This window comes from Protopterus annectens, chromosome 2.part0, assembly GCF_019279795.1.
Source record: "Protopterus annectens isolate FY-2018-M chromosome 2.part0, PAN1.0, whole genome shotgun sequence".
NCBI classification, from domain to species: domain Eukaryota; kingdom Metazoa; phylum Chordata; order Ceratodontiformes; family Protopteridae; genus Protopterus; species Protopterus annectens.
This window is the reverse complement of record NC_056728.1, coordinates 1,101,294,922-1,101,313,938: the sequence shown is the minus strand read 5'-3', so window position 1 is coordinate 1,101,313,938 and position 19,017 is coordinate 1,101,294,922. Positions and strand designations below refer to the sequence as shown.

Sequence of the window (19,017 nt, the reverse complement as noted above, 5' to 3'; positions counted from 1 at the left end):
TTATGGGCATATTGAAACAGAAAATGATGTTGATTTCTGATTGTGTGGAGAATAAAGAATTACAGGAATTATTGCATGCAGCAGAATAGGTTGGAAAGCATACTTTGCAATGTGGTTTTGATTCCTTGGAGGCCTCTTGCAGGGCCGCAGTTACTGGATCTGTGATTAGAAGGCATACCTGGCTCAAGGAGGAAAGTCTGCCTGATCATGTTAAAGGTAAATTGTTGGATGCAGCTTTACAGCATGATACTCTGTTTGGTAATAAGGCAGAAGAGGTTTTAAAGAAAATGAAACACAAAGCTAAATCTATGCAAACTATAAAAGATTTCTTACAAGTGCAGCCACCCAGATTCAGTAGGCACTGGCCCACTAAAAATTGGTCCTTTCCTGTGTCCAGCAGAGCCTCACAAGGCAAATCCAGGTGCTCAAAAGGCTCTAGATACCAATTACAGGGTTCTTACAGGTCAAAGCAATGGGGTGCCTCTACCTCCAAATCTGGAGGAAACAAAGCACAACCCTACAGTAAGCAGTCTCAATGACTTCCCTCTACCATCACCAAGCACTTATCTTTTGGCAGCCCCCTTTGGGGGAAAATTAGCACTTTGTGCTCAAAATTGGCAGTTAGTTACCCATGACAAGTGGGTATTAAACATAGTATCCCAGGGGTACAGATTTAATTTTCATACTTTGCCAATTCCAAACGGTTGGCCAGATCTGCCACAAAATCAGTGGGCAGAGGCTCAGAAACAAGTTACGTCCCTCATGGATATGGGGGCTATTCAACCAGTACCAGAACAGGAAAAAGGACAAGGTTTTTATTCAAGACTGTGTTCCTGGTTCCCAGAAAAGACAATACTAGACTTATCGATTTTGAACACGTTCTTGTACATTCCAAAATTCAAAATGCTGACTTTATAACAGTTACTGCCCATGCTGGGCAAGAACGCTTGGTTAGTGACTCTAGACTTAAGAGGCATACCTGCATATCCCAGTAAGGGAATTGTGCAGAAGAAACCTCCATTTCAAGGCAGGTTTTATGCCTTATCAATTCTCTGCACTGCCGTTTGGCTTATCTACTACGCCCAGAGTCTTTGCAAAGTGCCTGGCACCAGTAATTGCATTTTGCAGACAAAGAAGCATACATATCTGTCCTTACTTGGACGACTGTCTCATTCAAGCAGAAAACAAGGACATTCTTCTTCAACATCTGGTGTTTGTAAAAAGGCTTCTAACATGCCTAGGGTACATAATAAATGAAAAGAAATCACAACTGGTACCCTCTCAAAAAATTACATTCCTGGGTGCAAGCTTGAATACAACTGCCCAGATGACTTACCTTATGCCAGACAAACAAAGGCAACTGACTATATACTTCAAACAGATGGCAACAAAAACCCAGTTATCTGCAAGACAAATTCTGCAGGCTTTGGGGTTCATGCCATCCTGCATTCTACTAATTCCATATGCAAGACTGCATATGAGGAAACTTCAGTGGTATCTAAAAAGTTTATGGAGTCAGCATTGTCACAGTCTGGAAACAATGATTCCTCTCATTCCCTGCCTACAACAAGAGTTTCTGTGGTGGGCAGAGATATGTCACCAAAACAAGGGACGGTCTTTCACTGTACCCCCCTGCCACCCAAACCCTAACTACAGATGCATCAGACTATGCTTGGGGGGCCCACCTGGCGGGGAGATGCATTCAGGGCATATGGTACCCAAAACAAATGCATCTGCATATCAACCAGAAAGAGATGCTAGCTGTTAAGAATGCCTTGACAGCCTTCAAGGACTTACTTCATCCAGGACAACTACTGATAAAGACGGACAACACCACGATTATGTGGTACATAAACAAGCAGGAGGTACACATTCCTACTCCCTTTGCAGACTAGCAATGGCATTGTGGGACACAGCCTTGACTTGCCAAGTACATCTTCAAGCACAATTCCTGCCAGGAAAACAAAATACTTTGGCAGACGACCTAAGCAGAAATCTTATGGACCCTCACGAATGGAAACTAGATCCACAAGTCTTCAACATAACACAGAAATGGGGGAGCCCAGACATAGATTTATTTGCCTTTCCCCAAAATTATCAACTGGACAAATTCTGCACAAGGACTTACCACAGACAAGCATGGAAATGGATGCTGTATCCTTCAGTTGGAAAAACCTATCAGTCCACGCCTTTCCTCCTCTGCCTGTTCTCCCCAAGGTCATACTAAAGGTCAGACAGGAAAAAACAAAAATGATCCGAATTGCCCCGGACTGGCCTCGCCAGCACTGGTACCCAATTCTAAGGAATATGTCTCAACTCCCTCCTTGGTACTTTCCCTCAAATACCTCATCTACTGTCTCAGCAGAGCAATCATATTCTGCACACTCAGCTCCAAACTCTGAGCCTGGCAGCATGGCTGATCTTGTAATTATTCAAACACCACCTCTCAGTAAATCTGTGATGGATCTCATTTTGGAAGCCAGAAGGCCTAGTACTAGAAAATCTTATGCTGATAAATGGAAGAGATTCTGTGCTTGGAACCTTGCCCAAGGAACGGACACAGCAAAACCAAATATTCCTCAGATTTTACAATACTTGACTGAGATGCTTGACAAGGGCCTATCTTTTTCTTCAATAAAAATACATGCCTCTGCCATCTTGGCTCATTACAATACGGAGCCTCCCATCTTTTCTCATCCTCTGCTAAAACAGTATCTTAGAGGGACCAAAAATTTAAGGCCTCCCAGAAGATCACCAACTCCTGCATGGGACCTCAATTTTGGGCTGGCAAAACTCACCCTGCCTCCTTTTGAAAAAGTAGCTACTGCGGATATAAAGTTTTTATCTTGGAAAACAGCTTTCCTTTTGGCAATCACTTCAGCAAAAAGGGTTTCAGAACTACAGGCCCTCATAGCTGTGGAGCCTTTTATTACATTTTACCTGGACAGGGTGTCCCTCAGGACCAATCCTTCCCTTTATGCCTAAGGTGGTATCCAGTGTGGCTCTTAACCAAACCGTTCACCTGCCAACATTTTACCCAAGTCTGCAGAACAAGGGGGAGTGGATTCTGCATTCGTTGGACGTACACAGACAACTAAGATTCTACTTAAACAGGACCAAATCTCTAAGAAAGTCGGAGCAACTACTGGTGGCATTTGCTGCAGGATCATAGGGGAAGGCTATATCAAAGCAGACTATTTCTAAGTGGATAAGCCACTGCATTCGTTTCTGCTACATGCATCATGGTAAACCGGTGCCCAAGGGAATCGGGTCACATTCCACCAGGGCTGCCTCTACCTCAGCAGCCTTTCTCAGAGGAGTTCCAACCAAAGACATCCTAGAAGCTGCTACTTGGAGCTCTGTTCATACTTTTACAAAGCATTATCATTTGCCTCTTTTCTCTAAGTCCAGGGCAGGCTTTGCCACTGCAGTTCTGCAGGGCCTTATAGCCGCTCCTAATGCTATTTAGTTCCATCCTCCAATCCATAGCTTTGGGATTCTACCCAAATGTAATGACTGCAACAGTGAAACATGAAGAACATAGTACAGTTGTGTATACTTACCATAAATGTAGATGTTCGAGTGTATTCACTGTTGCAGTCCGGGTTACCCACCAGCCATCCCCCTTTTTTCTAGAACTTCTCTTTCCTTCACTATATTCTAAAGCCTTTGTGGTGTATTTGCTTTTGGATGAAGATAAATGTTATGTTGCTAAAAGTGCATTTACATATATATTGCTGTTTATACACACACACACACACACACACATACACATATATATATATATATATATATATATATATATATATATATATATATATATATATATATATATACACACACACATATATATATTTATTTATTTGCGCTCCCTGTCGGCTGCATGTTTTATATCCCTGACGACATGAAAGAGGAGACGGCAACCGATGCAGGACCCAAGACTTTGATATTCGGACCGAATGAGGGCAACCTGCCAGCAGATTACCAAAAGTAATGACTGCAACAGTGAATACACTCTGACATCTACATTTATGGTAAGTGTACACAACTGTACTTTATTGTGGAGCTTTTCATAATTACTTGTTTATAACTTTTGTTATTGTGGCGCTTTTCAACCTAGGACTCCATTGAAAATGGGTTCTTCTTGGCCCAGTGGACCATCCTGGCAAACAAACTGCAAATAAATATATAAATATATATATATAAATATATATATATATATATATATATATATATATATATATATATATATATATATATATATATATATATATGTGTGTGTGTGTGTGTATGTATATAGATATAGTGTACCATCAGAAGGTCGAACCTGACCTCGACCCACTTTCGCGAAACCGACAATGTCGAATTCCGACATTGTCGAAATATGACTTGCCATAAACCTTGGAACGGGCTTTGACATGGGTCGAGATTCGTACTCAGACAATGTCGGGTTCGACATTGTCACCATTCAGCCTCCAGATGTCGACTGGAGTAGGTTCGACTGAACCCACTTCGACCTTTTGACCGTCTCCCCATATACATATATACATATATATATATATATATATATATATATATATATATATATATACACATATACACACACACACACACACCTTTTTTTTAAATGTAATTTTAATTGCTATTGTATCACTGCTTAAATTTTACTTGTTTCCACTCAGACTCCTGGGCTGTTTAAAATAGTTAACTGTCTACAAGTTGATGTATACATAGAATATTTTTTCACATTTTTGGTGTATGTTCAATAAGTAACTAAAATATCATAACTGAAGAAGTCTTGTTTAACTGATGCATTCCTTATTCTTTCTGGTAGTGAATAGCATTCATTCTTGAAGCAGAGTGGGCAAATTGCAAAGACGCCATTTGTCTTGTATGTGTTTATTATTATTCCTAGTTATCCAAAATGCTCAGAGTGGTCATCACAGGTGTAATTGGTGCATTAAGCAAAGGTTATGCAATGATATTTCTGACTGATCTGCAATACAAAAGTAAGGGATTAACAAGGTTTGTGAGATGATGGGAGTTCAAGTATGTCACAAGTCTGTTTCTGCCAAGCAAGCTAAAATGAGAACTGTCCAAATAGTAGAAAATGTTATGAAAAAAGTGGCAGCAGTAACAGCGGGGATTGTTATCACTCCGGTTTTGAATGTAGAATGCTGCACCAGCTCACTTCTTAATGGGAGAAAGTTTTCAAGTCTCAGTCACGTCAAAGCACTAATCCATCTTTTAGCTTGTTGGCATATGGAGAATCCTGCAACCATGTTTAAAGAGAAATTTTTATGCATTGGCAGCTGCTGTTTTTTTTTTTTTTTTATATACACAGTCTCAGTTAGTATGCAAGTTGAAGATTGTACAGGGGAGCTTGCCTTCCTTTGGAAATGATTTTTGCAGTGCAGAGGTGTGTGTGTGTGTGTGTGTGTGTGTGTGTGTGTGTGTGTGTGTGTGTGTGTGTGTGTGTGTGTGTGTGTGTGTGTGTGTGTGTGTGTGTGTGTCTGTGTGCCCCCATGTTTGCTAATTTTATTATGACTTTCTGGGAACAAAATTATTTGTTTAAAACTGAATTTTATACTCGTGTGAAATTTTATTCAAGATTTTTAGACGATTTGTTTTTTATCTGGGAAGGTGAGCAAATTGAATTAGAGGCTTTTATTGAGTATATTAATAGTAGTATTTGGTTTTTGTCGTTCACACATGAGATGAACAGAGATACTATTACATATTTAGATGTTAGACTTATTGTTGATAGAATTAGTGGGAAATTGGAATCCAATATATTTAGAAAGTCAACCTTCTCAAATTCGTACTTGCATTATGCAAGTTGGCACCCTGACCATCAGAAAAAGGCCATAGTTAAAGGGCAGATGGTCAGGGCAGCAAGAATGGTGAGCAATATAAATGAATTTTATGATGAATTAAATTTCATGATGTCCCTGTTTATTAATCGTGGATACCCAGATGAGTTGTGTAAAAATGTGTTAAATGAAGTTAAGTTTAAGAGGGATACAGGTATTTATAAAGCTTTAATTAGTGGTTTATTGTCTGAAGACAATATGATTGGTGGGCGACATTTAAATAGAAATTTTGATTTAAGTTCCATTCCCTTCTACATAACAACATATAATGATATTACTTATATTATTAAGAAAATAATTGACAAAAATTGGCAAATAATGGACATGGATAATAGTTTTGGAAAAATATTTCAGGGCAACATTACATATATTTTTAAAAAGGATTTATCTTTTAAAAAATTATTTGAGATGGCTACCTACAATAATGGAAGAGTTATCAATAATAAAAAATTGGGTAATTTTAAGTGTGGTAGGTGCTCTATGTGTACATATATTTATACTACGGGTAAGAATGTTATGGTTAATCATTGCAATATAAAAATAGGATGTCATTTTAATTGTTATTCAACTAATGTGGTGTATATAGCTTTATGTCAGCTATGTGAAGCGTTTTATGTCGGTAAGACCAGTAGACATATGAGAGACAGAATTAGGGAGCACTTGAGTGATATTAAAAAATCTAAGAGCACTAACGCGTTGGCAAGACATGTTATACAGAATAGTAATCATCACTTTAGATTTTTTGGTGCATCCCAAATTATTAAGGATCAACAAGGAAGGATTACTACTTATGATTTGGATGCAGAAGAATTAAAAATACAGATTAAGTTGAATGCATATAATTGGCCTGGCATCAATGAGTGTTGTAGTATTAAACCCATACTTAGATTAAAACATATTAAAGGTAGATAAATTTATATGTAATATTAGGGATAGTGTTCATTATTTATGTTAATAATATATTCAGTATTTTATGAATGTGCACAATAATGTTAATGTTTTTAATATATAGTATTAATGTTTTTATTAACTAGTTTTTGAATAGATTTTAATATTTTTGCTTTATATATAATATTTTGTGTATAACATACATGAATTTATATTTATATATATATTAGGGTTGTTTATAATATATGTAGTGTAAGTAGTTTATTTAGATTTGTATTATAGGCTTTTCATATTTGCAATTTATTGTATATAAGTTTTATAAAAATTTATAAAGTTCATGTGTTTTTAAATAGCAGGTTTTTTAAGGATTTAATTGATTGATTGAATAATTGCTGATTTACGTGTGGTATATAAGATGTGCGTATTTTATATTTTATGTTATCTGATGAAGTCCGGGTCGCGGACAAAACCTAGGTTATACCTAAAATAAACGGTGTGAACAGCACGGATTATTTCTGTTGTGGCTATTTCATCTGTAAGGACATTGCATTGCTCCAGTTCGTTTTTATTGGGATATTTTATTATTGCCTGTGTGAGAGACTACCAGTATCCACTACTTCGGTAGTGTATGCCCTACCTCCATCGGAGATATTGTTGGGTTTTTGTATATATCTCATTACATATTTTTATTTAGAGTTTATGTGAACTGTTTGGTGTAGTGGTACTATTACAGAGTGAGTCCTTCTAAGTTAAGGTATAAGGTTAGGTGTCGAGGCTTCACCCCCTCTCCAGCTTGTATGCTAACCCTGCCCCTGTCCCTCTAACCCTACACCTCATCTTAGAGAAACCCTCTCAGTGATGCGGTGGTAGTTTTTCTTTTCTGACTGGGGTTTACTTGGCCTTTGTCTTACTTGGTTTTTGGTGTGTGCGCCATTCTATATGCTTTCATTGACCAATAGTGATTTGATGATTATATATTTCGACCGCTTGCTTTAAGTCCACACACACAAACATTGTGTGTGTGAAGGTGGGGGTGTGTCTGTGTATGGGGGTGGGGGTGTGGCTGGGGTGGGGCTGTGTATGTGGGTGTGTGTGTGTGTGTCTGTGGATACATATACATAGATATGTGCTGTGTTTAATAACTTGAAAATAGTGGTACAATACACATGGTTTATAATTAATGTCTTGCTGTACAGAGTTGAGTGCTGTGTGGTATACCTTCTTTCTAGAAGGCAGTCTGTTTCACCACATGAAAGGATAGATTTGGTCTGCTCTTCCCACAGATATCAGCAGTGCACATTTTTGGTCTCTCTTCTGTCTAGCTCACTGACTAAAGTAGGGTTAACATGATCCTCTGTCACCCAGTGCAGTGCCTGTGGTTATGCAGTGTTTTTTCTGTATCTTGCACTTCTGCATTAAAGAATTGTGTGGCAGAGTCCACAAACCACAATGACAGTGTTTCACAGCACTGAGCCATGCCACATCTTTCTTCCTCTCTCCAAGGATGCTGACGCGTATCTCTTCCATCAAGTTGCTTGCATTGAGGAGAGCCTGGGGGACACATGTATCCTGTAATAACTGTAGATGTTTTCAAGTCCTAGATATCCTGAGGCTCTGCTGCGCTCTGCTTTAACTTTGGTAAATTAAATGGAGTTTTTTTTTTTCAGAGTCAGTGACTTGTGGTTCATTCAAGCAGCCGATCAGGACTTGTGAAAGCAAGCCTGTGACTTAAATCCTCTAACCCTTGTTCACTGTTGTAGTATCAGTATTCTTTACCACATGCAGTACAGTGCATTTTGGAATCCATGTAAGCAGAAACCACTTGTGAGGATGATTAAAACAAAGGTCACTGCAAGGATTATGTTCTTATCTCCCAGTTGTATTTTATTATAGTGTGCAGTGATGCATTAAAATATTGGAGTTTCTTGACTATTCTATAGAAATTGAGTCCAGCATGATTTCTGATGTATTGGGTAATTGTACGAAATGCCTCTAATACTTGTAGCAGTTCATATAACCTCAGTGTAGATGATTGATTTGCTACTTTCAAAGATCGCAATAGAAGACTTTATTGGCATATTTGGGTGATATTTCTTACCTTGATACTTAAAACTTGCCCTTATGTAATTCATTCCCAACATTTTTCATTAGGAGTGGAATTGATCTGTGTTTTAAGTCGGAGACCATTCTTTAAACAACAAGAATATTATGTACTCTAGTTATGTTAATGTGTATTGCTGAATGGTTGCAATCACATATATTGAGTATTCTAATGCTGTGCATTTTCATTATGGACATGATGAACTTCAGCAGGTATGTCATATGCAAGAGTATTTGAGAATTTGTAGTGATATCTCAGACTTGTGTTTCCTTCAGTTCTGCAGGCATCAAAGCGAGAGGAGAAGAAACTTCGTGTTGAGAACTGTAGACTAAAGAGAGAAATTAAAGCACTGAAAGAGCAACTGGTTCAAACAGAAATCCGAAATGGAGGTAATGCAGATGTTAACCTCTTGTATTGTGCATTGTACTTTAAAATGTTGTGCTTTGCATGGTAAAAAAAAATCATTTGGTGTCAAGCTTTTGAGGTGAAATTGCTCTTGTATGTCTGAATGGAATATGCTTTGCCCAGATTTATCATTTTACTTGCTGTGTATGAGAACATTGCCTATTTTGAAGAGCTTGATAGCCGACAAATAATGGGATACATGGGTTCGATCAATGGTGGTATCAGCAAAGTGGAATTAGTTGATTTAGACTTTGTCAACACTCATTTACATCAAAGAACAGACAGATTTTTGGAACCCATGAGGGTAAGGGAGTTGTTTCGTACCTTCCAAGATCGTTGATTATAGAGCTGTTTAGAAATGTGCTCCTGCAAAAAAAAGTTTCTATGGATATTTTTTGGAAGTCAGCATTGTTCATTCAGAAGACTGTGAATCCACATGTAGTTATGCACATACCTTTCAACCTCTTAGAGCAAGAAATCTGGACAAAGCTATAAATAAAAGTGGGTCAAAGGCCCAAAAATAGGGACAATTTTTAAATATAGTTACAAACTTAGAAAGTTGATACAATAACAGGTTTTACTTTAGCATGAATTTTCTGAATGGCATGAAGTCTGAAATTCAAATGTCGGTCATTTTTTTAACTTCAGTCTTTAATGATTTGCCATTAATTTGCCAGAAAACCACAATTTTATGCAAAATTGGACATTCTGCAAAAATCTGTACAGTTGAGAGGTATGGTTATGCAATAGTCTTGCTTGTGTAGGATACTTAAATTCATTTCCTGTTTTTCTTTACAACTTTATCCTTTTTTTAAGTGGTGTAACATAAACTGAGAATTTTTGGATGTCCGTGTTCAGATCAGTCAAAGTTAGCACCTTTTTCTTCACATTGGACAACTTGAAATATGTTCTAAGTTTTACTCTTGAGAATCTGCCTGGTGTTCAGAAGAGATGAGATTACAGATGCTGCCATGTAAGACATAACTCTTCAAGTAGAAGTCTGATGCATAACATGAACCGCTGAATAGGGTACATACTTGGAACCAATGTGTTTATGGTCTTCACTGGGCAGAAACACAAACTTCTGTATTATCCATGTCTTGCCTCTCGGAAGATTTTACAGTTGTCCTTGCTAACTAGATAGTGGCCATGTCTGTCTCCTTGCCACTCTCCTTCCTTACCCTGTACTTTATTTTAAAAATGACAGCTGTGGGTGTGAAAGCTAGTGCTGATGACAAAAATAAATCCTAAAGAACCTGGAACAGGGGTTTCAAGCTTGAATAATCTTAATGCTACATTTAGACTACTGCACTCGGCCAAGGGCCACATTTAATTATTAACTGCAGTGGACTGCATTTGTCTGCTATTTCTTAACTTTAGTCTTATCAGAGGCACTTTTCATCATCAGAGCACTGATGTCCTTCAAGAATGCAACTGCAGTCCTTACATATGGGTTGTCCTGCTTCAGGCAGCCCCTCGGTCGGCCGGATTCCAAAGTCTGGGTCCGGCGTCGGCTGATGTCACCTCCTCCCCGACGTCAGAGCGGCTGGGGGTATAAAAGCATCAGCCGACGCCATCTTCCTCAGTCTTTCTTGCCGTGCGGTGCCCGAAGCAGAAGCAGTTCGCAAGTGCCGGTCGGCCAGCTCCTGTGTTTTCAATAACCGAAGTCATCAAAAATCTAAGTACCCTGTTGGGGAACCTTTTCTTGCCTCAGCCGATGTCAGATAAAACTGCAAAAGTTAATAACTGTTTGTCTTGTGGTAAACAAATACCTCATAAGGACTTCCATTCTTACTGCCTTCCCTGCCTTGGCCCAGACCACGACGTCTCGGCCTGTGCTGGCTGTGCTCACTTCAATAAGCGCACACTCAGGCGCCGGGCAGAATTTGCTGAAGACTTTTTTGGCGAAAAATACTCCTATATCATGCAGTCGGAACAACCGACAACACATATTTCCAAAAAACGGAAGGACCAGGACCGACATTCTCGGCCCGCGACTTCCACCGACACCACACCAAAACCTACCGTGAGTGCATCGGTCTCTTCTGAGGCGGTTATTCCACCGCTCCAACCCGACGACACCGCTTTATCGTTCACTTCGGCCCCGGAGCCTACGCCGGTGCCGGTTGTTGATTTTCCTCCAGAAGCTGAAGCCCAAGATTTGCCTGAGACCATACCTGTGGACAAAGTTACTCCAGCACTTGGGGCAGCTAGGCCTCCGGTGTCCATGTCGATCAAGGCCTACACACATGCTAAGGCTGCCAGCCAGGCTTAAGTCTCACCCTCCTAAATCTTTTCCTCAGGGTCCCACTTCTGATAAACAGATCATGACTTTAGCTGCAGATCTAATTTCCTTAATCAGAGGTTCCCAGGCTCATCCTGACAGAGGTTCTCAGCTGCCTTCAGACAAAAGGCCCAGGGTTGAGCAGACAGATACCCTTTCCTCAGATGAAGCCTCTGGTGACTCTGATCACTCAGATACCCAGGAAGAGTCCTTCCAGGCCTACGAGGATTCTGATGCGGAGGAATCTATTCCTTCTGCCTCTCCTCCCGAGGATATTTCTTTTGGGGAAATTCTCCACTCCATGAGAGAACATTTTCAGTGGCAGGGCCAGGAATTCTCCGACTCCAGGAAACGGCTTCGTACCTTCCTTAAGCTTCCCCAGCACAGGCCTTTAGCTATCCCTCCAGTGTTAGATGTATTGGATGATGTGTACTCAGATTCGAGTGCTTCTCCTGATTCTCTCCCTCCTGCTCCTGTCAAGCCAGACAGATACTACAGGGTTCCTGAAACTCATAAACATCTCTTTAAGGCCCATTCTGTTGATCTATAAACTATTTCCCAGGGGCCCAAAGGAGTGGCCACTTCCACGGCCAAAAATCCTTTGCCCGCAGACAGGGAATCTAGGTCCCTGGAGAGGTGGGGCAAAAAAGTTTATACCTCAACCACCCTTGCCATGAGGGCCCTTAATTGCCTTTTTCATATGTTTCAGTATCAGGATTTCTTGATGGATGATTTGCAGAAAAAGTTAGCCTCTCCTGAGCCCTTAGATAGAAAGGCCTTGCAGGATTTGGTTCATAATACACAGCAGATTAACAATCATTTTCTTCAGTGTGGTTATGATGCATTGGAAGCTTCATGTAGGGCAGCTATGACAGGGGCCGTCATACGTAGACATGCATGGTTGAAAGAACAGGCATTGCCAGATCATGTTAAAGTAAAGCTTCTAGATGCACCTCTGGAAAAACACAAGCTATTTGGTGCTAATGCTCAGGATGTGTTGAAATCAATTGAGGAAAAGGCTAAGTCAGTGCAAACAGTCAAAGATTTCCTCCAGGTTCAGCCACCAAGGTTCAGCAGGAATTGGTCTTCGAAGAATTGGTCCTTTCCAGACACTGACAAGTTCCAAAGGGGAAAAAACAGGCGTGCCCGAGGGAGAGGGCAATACCGAGGCTCCTACAGGGGATGCCAATGGCAACCAACTAATCAGAAAAGTGGCGCAGGGACTTCTACTGCTCCATAGGGACAATCACAATGACTTGACTTTGACACCGCCGACCAAGGCTCAAAGAGAAGCACCTTTAGGCGGAAAATTATCCTTATTTTCAAAAATTTGGCACGTTTTAACAAGGGACAAATGGATTCTGGACATAATAGACCAAGGCTACAGGTTCCACTTCCATACTTTACCAACAAGACAAGGCATGCCAAACCTGCCACAAAATCAAAGGGCAGAGGCACTCGTACAATTTTCAAAGCTGCTACAAATCAAAGCAATAGAAAAGGTTCCTCCTCAGGAACAAGGCCAGGGATTCTACTCAAAACTGTTCCTTGTTCCAAGAAAAGAAAAGCAATGGAGACCTATACTGGACTTGTCCGCTCTAAACACTTTTCTCATTGTGCCAAAATTCAAATGCTGACGCTACAGCAACTCCTTCCCATGCTGGGCAAGGGGTCTTGGCTGGTTACTCTGGACCTCAAGGAGGCATACCTGCATGTCCCAATCAGACACAGTTGCAGAAGATACCTCAGATTTCTTGCAGGGTCAGAGCATTATCAATTCTCAGCATTGCCTTTTGGCTTATCTACTGCGCCCAGAGTATTCACGAAATGCCTGGCATCAGTAATTGCACACTGCAGACTCCAGGGGATACAAATATACCCTTACCTGGACGACTGCCTTATACAAGCGGACAGCAAGCAAGCCTTGACAAAAAACTTGAATTATGTCGTTCACTTACTACAGGCTTTGGGATACACAGTCAACATTCAAAAATCAAGACTACTGCCATCCCAACAAATAATTTTTCTAGGAGCCAAACTAGACACAAGATCACAAATGGCTTACCTCACAGAAGAGAAGCAAGAACTATTACCAGATTACTTCAAAAGCCTAGCAAAGCTCACCCAGATGACTGCAAGGACAATCCTGTAGGCCCTGGGATGTTCTTCATCTCACATTGCTGCAGTCCTTACACTTGGGTATACCGCTGTCCTCGGTCGGCCCGAATACCAAAGTATATGGCTGACGCCGGTCATGGCGCATTAAACTGACGCCAGGACGTCAGGGTATAAATGCGCATGACCGACGTCATATCCTCAGTCTTTTTTGCCGCGTGGTCCGATGCAGAAGCAACGTTGCGAGTGCAGGTTGGCGTCCTGAGATTTTCCGAAATAGGAGTTTCAGACCGAATCAAAGTTGGCTAAGTACCCCGTTGGGGAATATTTTGGTTTTTTCTTGCCTCAGTATTTTACCGGATGTCAGAAAAAGTAAATAACTGTATTTCTTGTGGGAAGCAGATACCACATAGGGATTACCATAACTTGTGTATACCTTGTTTAGGGCCTGAGCACGACGTTGTTGGGTGTCCCTCTTGTGCTAGGTTTAACAAACGTACAATTAAGAGAAGATTAGATTGTGCCAGGTTAGTCTTCGGGAAGCGGTGCAACTACAAAATGCCGTCGGATGCTCCGACGCCCGCTTCTTCGAAAAAGCGCAAGGACAAAGGGACTAGGCCTAGGTTAGAAGAACCGTCCGTCCCTGACGTCGGTTCTGTAGAAGATTCGGTAGAGCCGGAGGTTCAGACAGAAATTTCTTTACAGTCCCAGGGAGAGACTTTACTATTGCAGGATGTGTCCTCTCAGGAGGTAGGCCAGGCTGAAGGGGCCTCTCAGGTAACTGTCCTACCCTCTCTGCCTAGGGTAGTTAGGCCTTCCCCTACTGTTCCCAAGGCTTCTCCCAGAGGCAGGCCAGGTTTACCTGGCACTCCTAGTACTTCAGGCCCTGTACACAAGAGACATATGCTTAGGATGGCAGAAGATTTAATTACCATGATTAGGGGTTCTATGCCCCCTCCTGAAAAGAGGCCTAGGGGGGAGCCTGAAATTGGGGTTTTAGAACAGGATTCTGATGCTTCCGAGTCTTCGGCTGAAGATGTGCAGGAGTTTTCCCCATATTCTGATTCTGAGGTGGATGACTCTACTCCTTCTGCTTCTCCTCCTGAGGATTTTTCATTCTCAGAGACTTTACATTCCATGAGGGAGCATTTTAAATGGGAAGGTCAGGATTTCTCTGATTCTAGGAAAAGACTTAGGGAATTTTTGTTTTTACCCCAGCATAGGCCTTTAGCTATACCTCCTGTTCTTACTGTGGTGGAAGATGTTTTTACAGAGGCTTCTCTTAATCCTGATTCTTTGCCTCCCGCTCCTGTTAAGCCAGACAGATATTATAGGGTACCTGAAGCTCATAAGTACCTTTTCAAGAGCCCTAGGGCGGATCCAGAGATTGTTTCACAGGGACCTAAGGGGGTTAAGGCTTCTGTTGTTAAAAACCCGGTCCCTCCGGATAAAGAGGCTAGGGCTTTGGACAGATGGGGAAAGAAAGTTTATACTTCTTCCACTTTAGCCATGAGGGCTTTGAATTGCCAATTCCACATGCTGAGATATCAAAACTATCTTCTTTCGCAATTAAAGTCTAAGGTGGATGCTCTGGCAGAAGGTATTGAATGTAAGGAGTTACAAGATCTAGTGCATGTTTCTGAACAGGTGGGAAAGCATTCCTTGCAATGTGGTTTTGATGCTGTGCAGGCCTCTTCGAGGGTGGCTGCCACTGGTTCTGTAATACGCAGGCACGCCTGGCTAAGGGATCAGAATTTAGCTGAGCATGTTAAGGCAAGGATCTTGGATGCTCCTTTGCAATCTGATGTGTTGTTTGGTTCTCCTGTTGAAGCAGTTTTAAAGAAAATGGAAGACAAAGCTAAGTCTATGCACACTGTTAAAGATTTTTTACAGGTCCAGCCTCCAAAGTTTAGTAGAAATTGGCCAACCAAGGGGTGGACATATCCTTCTTATGATTCCCAGTCTAGGGGTAGGTCTAGGCGTGGTAGGGGCAGAGCTCAGGGCTCTTTTAGATCTAGAATAGGGGGCTCACCTGCACAGTCTTCCGGTGAGGGCAGGGGTCAGCCCTTTCGTAGACAAACCCAATGACCTACCTTTTCAACTGCCAGAACCTTCCCGTCTGGCAGCACCTTTGGGAGGAAGACTGGCACTTTTCAAGGAAAACTGGAGTTTAATTACACAAGACAGATGGGTATTGGACATCATTCACCACGGTTACAGGTTTTATTTCCATACCCTGCCCCCTTTCAAAGGCATGCCAGACATTCCTCCTCAACACAGACTAGAAGCTTACAGACAAATTTCTCTGTTACTCCAGATAGGGGCCATACAACCGTGCCTATGACAGAAAGGGGCCTAGGATTTTATTCTCGCCTATTCCTAGTGCCAAAAAGGGGGACACGTGGAGACCAATTTTGGATTTATCTATCCTCAACACCTTTCTGGACATACCCAAGTTCAAGATGCTGACATTACAACAGCTTTTACCTCTACTGGGCAAGGATCACTGGATGGTAACTTTGGATCTCAAGGAGGCTTATCTTCATGTTCCTATCACACTAAGTTGCAGGAAGTATCTGCGTTTTCGAGCTGGAAATTCTCATTATCAGTTCTCTGCATTGCCCTTTGGCTTATCTACTGCGCCCAGAGTATTCACAAAAGTTCTGGCTCCAGTGATAGCTTTCTTCAGATTGAGAGGAATACAGATCTACCCTTATTTGGACGATTGCCTGATTCTGGCACAAGGAAAGGACGAGCTTCTTCATCATTTGAAATATGTAATAGCAGTGCTAAGATGCCTGGGGTATTCTGTGAACGAAACAAAGTCCAGTCTAGTACCCTCTCAAGACATGTGCTTTCTGGGTGTGAGACTGAATACAGCAACCCAGATGGCTTTTTTGACCCCGGACAAACAAAAGAATCTTTCCCTTTACTTCCAACAACTATCACATCAGTCCGGGCTGACTGCAAGGACAGTCCTTCAAGCCTTAGGGTTCATGGCATCTTGTATTCTGGTGCTTCCCAACGCCAAACTGCATATGAGGAAGCTACAATGGTATCTCAAAAATCTATGGACACAGCACTGCCAGGATCTGGACACTGTCATTCAAATAATACCTTGCATCCAAAAGGAATTTTTGTGGTGGGCTCAGCAATGTCACCTAAACAAGGGACTTTCTGTGACCCAGCCAGAGGCGAGTCAGATTCTAACAACAGATGCCTCGGACAAAGCTTGGGGAGCTCATCTCAATGGAAAGTGGATACAGGACAAGTGGCCTGTCAGACTGCAGCATCTACATATCAACTTGAAGGAGATGTTGGCAGTCCAGTTTGCATTAATGGCCTTCAAGGATTTACTTCTCCCAGGACAGGTGCTGATTCTAACAGACAACACAACAGTCATGTGGTACATCAACAAACAAGGGGGAACACATTCTTACCCTCTATGCAGACAAGCAATGATTTTGTGGGACACTGCTCTCAGTTTACAGCTAAATCTCCAGGCAAGGTTTCTGCCGGGAGTGCAGAACTCCTTAGTAGATGTGTTAAGCAGGCAAATCATGGATCCCCACGAGTGGCAATTGGATCTTCATGTATTTCAGCAATTGACAGTGTCATGGGGAACTCCAGACATAGATCTGTTCGCTTCTCCTCTAAACCACCAACTGCCAAAGTTTTGCACAAAAAGGATTCATCACGCAGCTTGGAAAGTGGATGCTCTTTCTTTCAGTTGGGAAAATCTTCATGTGTATGCCTTTCCGCCTCTTCCTCTTCTCCTAAAGGTACTTCTAAAGGTCAGACAGGACAAACCAAGAATGATCCTGATAGCTCCAGATTGGCCTCGACAACACTGGTACCCATTACTGAGAAGTCTGGTAAGGAAACCACCTTGGCCCTTGCCTTTGATTCCACACCTATTGTCCCAAAAGGACGGTCATCTACTCAATATCAAGCTTCACTCTCTTCATCTCACAGCATGGCATATCCTGTTTTGACCCACAGCAGGGCTCAACTTCCTCAACAAGTTTTGAATGTGATTATGGAAGCTAGAAGACCTAGTACAAGGAAAGTGTATGCAGACAAATGGAAGAGATTTGTGTTTTGGAGTGCAGCAAAGGATGCGGACGTTTCTGAGCCTAATTTGACTATGGCTCTTCAATATCTTACTGAATTATTGGACAAAGGTTTGTCCTTCTCTTCCATTAAGATTCATGCTGCAGCAATTTCAGCTCACTACGACTGTGATCCACCACTGTTTTCTCATCCTTTGTTCAAGCAATTTCTTAGAGGGGCAAAGAACATAAGACCCCATGAGCTCCTACTCCTGCTTGGGACCTCAATTATGTGTTGGAAAAACTCACTCTACAACCTTTTGAGCCTGCAGCTACTGCTGAGTTGAAATATTTGTCATGGAAGACTGCTTTTTTGTTGGCCATTACCTCTGCAAGAAGGGTTTCTGAATTGCAGGCCCTTATGGCGGTTGAGCCATTCTTGATTTTCCATAAGGATAGGGTATCTTTACGTACTAATCCTTCCTTTATGCCTAAGGTGGTTTCAAGTGTGTCTTTAAACCAAACTATTCATTTATCTACCTTTTATGCAGACCCCCAAAATAAGGGGGAAAAGATTTTGCATACTTTAGATGTGCACAGGCAGTTACGCTATTACTTAAACAGGACTAAGGATTTCAGGCAGTCTCAGCAGTTGTTTGTTTCTTTTGCTTTGTGTTCTCAGGGCAAGCCTGTGTCAAAACAAACTATTTCCAAGTGGATTGGGTTTTGCATTGCTTTTGTTATTCCCATCATGGCAAGGAGATTCCAACAGGGATTAGACCTCATTCCACTAGGGCTACTGCCACTTCTACAGCCTTTCTAAGGGGTGGCAACTAAGGATATTTTGGAGGCAGCTACTTGGAGTTCAGTACATACTTTCTCTAAGCATTACCACCTTCCACTCTACTCTAAATCTAGGGCTGGTTTTGCCACTGCTATTTTACAGGGCATTTTGGCAGCTCCTGCTTCTCTATGATTTGCCATCCTCCCTTACCTCTGCTTTGGGAATCTACCCAAGTGTAAGGACTGCAGCAATGTGAGATGAAGAACATAGTACAGTTTTGTACCTACCATAAATGTAGATGTTCGAAGATCCACATTGCTGCAGTCCAATTTACCCTCCCTCCTTCCCCTCTGTGTTTAGGGGTGGTTGTGTGGATAGGTTTGTTCCCTAGTATATTTGTAAAAAGTTGTACATAGTTTTGGTGCAGGGGTGTTTAGTGTTGTGTGGTTTTTTGATTTTACCCTGTTTAGGGTCTTCTGACATCTGGGGCAAGAAAAGACTGAGGATATGACGTC

At 41.6% G+C, this 19,017-nt stretch overlaps 1 protein-coding gene across 1 annotated transcript in view; it reads left to right on the top strand.

Moving 5' to 3' along the window:
- Nucleotides 1–9,051: 9,051 nt before the first annotated feature.
- AIMP1 (aminoacyl tRNA synthetase complex interacting multifunctional protein 1) overlaps nucleotides 9,052–19,017 on the top strand; it is a 561,139-nt gene continuing 551,173 nt past the window's right edge. The window contains exons 1-2 of the mRNA XM_044060376.1: nucleotides 9,052–9,074; nucleotides 9,121–9,251. Of these exons, the coding sequence (XP_043916311.1) occupies nucleotides 9,052–9,074; nucleotides 9,121–9,251 (154 nt within the window). The remainder of the gene's footprint in view (nucleotides 9,075–9,120; nucleotides 9,252–19,017) is intronic.